At 47.3% G+C, this 5691-nt stretch overlaps 1 protein-coding gene across 3 annotated transcripts; it reads right to left on the reverse strand.

The window, feature by feature from the left end:
* Nucleotides 1-439: 439 nt before the first annotated feature.
* On the reverse strand, nt 440-4739 carry HOXA11 (homeobox A11). 3 transcript variants are annotated; one of them, XR_014951805.1, is made up of 3 exons: nt 3992-4739; nt 1661-2479; nt 440-1533 (listed from the first exon to the last, which is right to left on the reverse strand). XR_014951805.1 is itself a non-coding variant. In XM_085568337.1 (3 exons), exons 2-3 carry the CDS (start codon nt 4386-4388, stop codon nt 2247-2249), a joined length of 630 nt encoding a protein of 209 aa, XP_085424463.1. In that variant the 5' UTR covers nt 4389-4493; nt 4665-4739; the 3' UTR covers nt 942-2246. The 3 variants fall into 3 exon arrangements, 2 of the variants coding, with proteins under 2 accessions (XP_085424463.1, XP_021393717.2); XM_085568337.1 differs by having other exon boundaries at nt 942-2479; nt 3992-4493; nt 4665-4739; XM_021538042.2 differs by having other exon boundaries at nt 942-2479; nt 3992-4566.
* Nucleotides 4740-5691: the final 952 nt, after the last annotated feature.

Consider the following 5691-nt stretch of genomic DNA (forward strand, 5'->3'; position numbering starts at 1 on the left):
ATCCATCAGCTGGCTTGAAACTTCCCTTTGGTGCCAGCTTATAAAATGTGTCCCAAACGCTACTGACAAACATTTCTCCTGGACACATGAGGCGGCGAGCAAACAGCAATGGCACATCCAACCCTCGAGCATAGGACCTTGCCCCGCCGGTGCTGGCAGGAGAAGGAGAAGGCCTAACATGTATTGAGCTATGAACACGCTTAATTTTCCTTTTCCTGTGACCCGCTGAAAGTATGCTCAAACAAGCCTAGGTTCACTTGTTAACTCCAGAGCAGAAGATTTAACGATGAAGTTCACAAAAGAAGAGTAATTCGCCCCAAATGACCGAAGATGGTCATGAGGAATTTCGGGTCCCAGAGTTATATTGGATAAAAGAACATGCAGTAACGTAACACCAGAGTAAAAATATAAAGTTTCCATTTTTTTTTTATTTTTCCTTGTGCGCTGTTCCACTGTATACATGCAACCAAATACTTGCGCATATTAAAAGAAAACTGTATATACATATAGATGATACATATTGAAAACAGTGACGTCATATAAAGATATTGCATGTTGTGAATTGTGACAAAGAAATTACATCCATTTGATAAAATTTATTAATCAAAAACATTCCTATCACCACTTTGTTGCACATGTAAAGAAATCCCACACCCTTTAGCCCCAAAGGAACAATAAAAAAACCCCAAAAAACCCATCAACCAGAAAAAAAACAACCAGGGAAAAAAAAAGGGCATTAGAACAAAATAGGTTATGGGTTCTTTTTTTTTATTATTTACAAGTCTTGTAAAACACCGTTCCTGTATGAAATATACATTCAGATATCCTCGACAGCAAATTACTTCAACGATAGAACACGGTATCCTTTGTAAACTGATATAGAATTTTAAATATTTTCCTTTGTTTTTCTCTTTTTTTTTTTTTTTTTACTGTATTTTTTTCACACTTTGGTTCCTGCAGGGAAATATATATATTTATAGATATTTAAAATAAGTTCAAACAACTCTCCATTCTTTGCATACGTCGACTGGGCGACAAAGTAGAGTTCGTGACATTTAAAGTAGACAACAACAAAATTACCATATTTACATTGTTTGGCTTCTGTTTAAACTCCTCACTAGTCACCTTTAAACGAACATGCAATAGAGTTATTTTAATCCTCCAATGTTAGTGCATTGCACAACTCCAAGTTTCAATTAAGTGTTGTGTGGTATTTGCTAAACTGTCGTTCTCCACAGGTATTTCCTGAAGAAAGTTTGTGAGCCAGAAGCCCCAGAAGGTTAGTTTCCTTTAAGGAGTTGTTTATTTTAAAATGCTGAAATTCACACTTTTTTGCCGATTTATATTTAGTATTTGTATATGATTTGTCTCCAAAAAGATGGCAACGCATAGTCTGTTGTCACAAATAAAGCAAGAGCTAATTAAACTTTTCTAATTTTATTTTTAGTGATTGTTTCTTTACGACATATGGCGAATTTATACCTGATTTTTAAAAGTAAATAATTAATTTTTTTCATTTCGGTCTTTTTTTCCCTTGCCCCCATCCCTCCCCACACCCCCAAAGGAAACACTACTATAACCATCACTACATCCATATTACAACTACTGGTGGTTGGCCCCAGGAAGGTGTGGACATGAGATTCCCCCCCCCTTTCTTTACTTCTGTGTGTGTGTGTGTGTGTGTGTGTCTGTGTGTGTGTGTCCGTTCTTCAATTCTTATTTCAAACCCATGAGCAATGGAACACTGCCTCTAACCCAGATATTTTCCTAAGGAAGAACAAAAGATTATTTCTCAGAGTTTATATTCTGCAGTGGTCCTGCTTGGGTGAGCCCGACCTAGCAATCTCCCGACAGCTGTTCCAGAGCAGCACAGGGGGAGGAAAGGGCCGAGGATGGGCAAGTCCGGGGATGGAGAAGGACCGTCCCCACCCGTGCCTGCCGAAAGCGGTGGCAGGGTGAGCCGCAGTGCCTGGAAAGGTAAGAGGTATGGATTTTGCACTCAGAGGTGACGTGCACGTTTAGAAATGGATCCCATGTGTGTCAAAATCAAATTGATTCCAGTTGATATGGAAATATATATATATAAAATCATCGTCGCAGTTCCAGAGTAGGTTTACATGTGTGTAAAACCTTAGATTCTTCTAGTCCCGTCAGATACACACCTCCTTCCTCCACGTAACCCCGTGGCTTGACCTTGTCAAGGGCGAAATCTGAATTTAATCTCGTCTTGAAAAACGCTATGAGTTTTAAAGTAGTGGATTAGCTGAGTAATATTGTAATCGGTCCCTGTTAATTTTTTTTTCTTTCATTCTTCTGTTCTGAAACCATATTTTGACTTGACGGTCGGTCAGATTGAGCATTCGGGAGAGCTGGAGGCGTTTCTCTTTGTTTATGTAGACACTGAAGAAGAATTCCCTTTCTAACTCTCTAATCTGGTATTTGGTGTATGGGCATCTCTTTTTACGCGTACGTTGTCCACCTGTGGAGCGAAAAAAGGCAGAAATATTTGAGACCCGTCTGTCGCCGGCGGCGGGGGCTGAGAAGGGACGGGGGTACTCTCAGGGAAAGCACGTTAACGTGGAAAAGACGCGTTCTGCCCGCTCCGGGGTCGAAGTTGGTGGGTCCGGGGCTTGGCGCCAGCCCTCCGCCTTGGCGGGTGAGCGCAGCCGGGCCCGGGACCCGCGGCACACCCCGGCTCCCGCAGCGCCGCGGCCCCGGGCGGCGTGCAGGGCGAAACCCCCGCCGAGACGCGGGGATCCGGCCTCGTTTCCTCCGCGGGGAGGGCAGCTGGAGGAAAAGAGTGGTGGCGGGGGGTTCTTGCGGATTTCACGAGCCGGAGGAAAGCCTTTGTAGGCTGCTCCGCCGGGCGCCCCCACGCACGCCGAGCTGCCCAGGGAGCAGCCATCACCTGGCTGCCTGCAGCGGGCAGCGCTGCGGCGGCGGGGGGGCCCGCGCCCAGCCCTCCCCGAGCCCCAACCCGCGTGGATCTCGCCCTCGTTCCCTGGCCTCATCCCGTCTCTACGTTCCGAGCAGAGGAAAAACCCCTGAGCCCAAGGCTGAGGCGTCTCCTTCTCCCCCTAGCCGGCTATTTTCAAGCACGTTCTCCACCGCATCGAGGTATTCTCCTCTCGATTAGCCATTACGGTTTTAAAGTTCATTAAGCAGAATATAAAAGGTTTCAAGGTTCAGGAGCTCTTTACATTAAACGTAGCTGCTATCCCTTTAAAAACTTCCTTTTCTGGTACAGTTCATTGTCGAGGTATTTTTTCCCCCGGCCGTATACTAGCTTTGCCTTTTAAAAAGCCCACATAAAAAAATCAGACTTTGACAGATTGAATAACAATTGTAAGTAACAAACTGTTGGACAGAAGGCAACACGTAATTGCCACAGTGCCTTAGTAAAATGGCTTCCTTTAGACAAAAAGGCCAGCTTTAGGTTAATTTGCTTCTTTTAATATATTGCTACAGTTCAGGCGGCTACTTTATCTGTTAAACGCCATTCTAGCGCAATCGTTAAAACGGCGAAGGCTTTGAATTCAGCTCCTAACTAGACTTCTGGTGCAACACATGGCTTTTATAAAATCACTGGATTACATTGATATCAAAGGAGTCAGGATCTCCTTTTTTGCCGAATTTACAGGCACAGAACTTACATTCTTATATTTTCAAGAGCTGACCACGGAACTGGTTTTTTTTATTATCTTTCTTAAAAAAAAAAAACAAAAAAAAAAAAACTGAATTTTTTTTTTAAAAGGAGAAGAAAAAGGAAAAAAAAAATTAGGTATCCATTGCCCGGTGGGTATTTCACGGCCAATTTCAGCACTAAACACGTGATCTCGCCTTTTATAACAAAGTTTTGTTGGGGGAAATCTAAAGGCCCTTCATAAACCTTATATGCTTATAAAACAGCATATAAAAATTTAACAGCGGCGGTGCGCTAGATTTCAAGCTGCCTTTCCTAAAAGCGCTCCGGCGCTGCCTTTATACGTACTGGAACTGCCGGATTTCTCCTCATTGTTGCCGGAAGATGACTCGGGGCTGCTGCTGCTCTCCGGCCGCCTCCTCCTCTCCTTCTCCGCCGCCGTCGCCGCCGCCCTGCCGCAGCCGCCCTCCGAACTTGAAGTTGCCGCCGCCGCCGCCCCGGCGGCCGCGGGCGCCTTCTCGCCACTCTTGTCTACCGGGTAGTCCGCCGAGGCCAGGTTTTCCGCCGTGCCATAAGCCGTCTCGAAAAATTGGTCGAAAGCCTGAGGCAGGACCCCGTTCCTGCCCACCGTGCTATAGAAATTGGAGGAGACGTTGGTGCTGGGGTGGTAGACGTTAGCTGTGTTTTTGCCGAACATCTCGCCCATGCTAGCAGTGTTGGTGGCAGGCAGGCAGTCTCTGTGCATAATCTCCTCTGCGGAGTAGCAGTGGGGCAGATTGTTCCTGGGGTGCCATTTACTGGAGGGATCAATGGCATATTCCCTGAAGGTAACTTCTCTCACAGGTTGGACCTGGGGTAGGTTGGAGGAGTACGAGTATGTCATAGGGCGAGAAGAAGGGGTTTGGGGCAAAAAAGAAGGGAGGCTGGAAAAATCAGGACCCGAGACGTAGTAAGTACAACTTGGCAAATACATGTTAGAGGAACAAGGAACACGCTCATCAAAATCCATCATTAGGGCTACCTCGGCTTCTCCGCATTAGCTGAGCTTAACATGATTCTGTAACGCAGCTGCCCCTTTGAAGCGGCTCCGTGAAGTAAGGGATGGGGAGACGTAGGCTGACGTGGAGAGCTCTCCCGGCGGCGCGGGGAGGTGCGGTCACGTGGCCGCCGTTGACATTGACGAGCGGCGGGCCCGGGCCCCGCTCCCTTTGTGGCCGTCGCGGGGGAAGCAGCAGCTCCGCCGGCAGCGCCCGGGGCGAGCCCCGCGCAGGTCGGCCGGGGGGAGCCCGGGGGCCGCCCTGACACTGCCCCAGACTTAGCCGCCCGGTCCCTGCCACCCTCTGGCTCTGGAGCAGAGAGGCTTATCAGTCCCCCCCCAGGGTTAGGTGAGACCTTTCTGTTTGTTTGTGGGCTTGCTGGGGCGTTCGGCGGCTCGCTGGCAGGCTCCGAGAAGGAGGGCACCGTAGAGACGCACGCACGCTTTCTTGTGGAAAGCTGCTTCCGAGGAGGAAAACGCTCCTGAAGAAAACGTCTTTTTTTTTTTTTTTTTTTTTTTTTTTTTTTTTTTTGTGGGGGTGATCGGTTTGAGCTTTCTCTCCTCCCCCCTAGAAAAAGAAAAAAAGCCCTCACTCTTCAGGGTTTTTCTGGAAACCTTACTAGGAAGAATGTGCCAGGGTCAAGTCTTTACTGATTTTCATGGTGAATAGATTACATGCTTGCATTCATGTTCACTTCCGAAGCGCTTAGTGTCTTCCTTCCCTTACTTACATATTAACCTCAAATACCCCGCGAGGCTTCAGCCAAGCTTTACTGGAGGCAATTAACAATGTCGGGTCCCCAGGATGCAGGTTTCCCCTCCTCACCCCCTCCAAATCATCCCTTGCCTCAGTCGCAACTCCAGCAAGCCAGCAAGCCCTCGAAAGTGCAGACCACGGAGCTAAAGACTGTTCGCTGATCTGTCTGCCTCAACTCTGCAGCTAAATGCTTGGAAAACCAGTGGATATTGGGCTATCCCAGCTTGACAAATACTCCGAGTTTAATTGCCAGAA

Source organism: Lonchura striata, chromosome 2 (genome assembly GCF_050655825.1).
Source record: "Lonchura striata isolate lonStrDom1 chromosome 2, ASM5065582v1, whole genome shotgun sequence".
In the NCBI taxonomy this organism is placed as follows: domain Eukaryota; kingdom Metazoa; phylum Chordata; class Aves; order Passeriformes; family Estrildidae; genus Lonchura; species Lonchura striata.

Bases quoted from the DNA above. Each gene is read 5' to 3' on its own strand.
- HOXA11 (XM_021538042.2), bottom strand. From the start codon at position 4,526: ATGACATACTCGTACTCCTCCAACCTACCCCAGGTCCAACCTGTGAGA. The intron at 2,480-3,991 runs GTACGTATAAAG...TTCGCTCCACAG, and splicing joins GGAGAAATCCGGCAGTTCCA to GTGGACAACGTACGCGTAAA.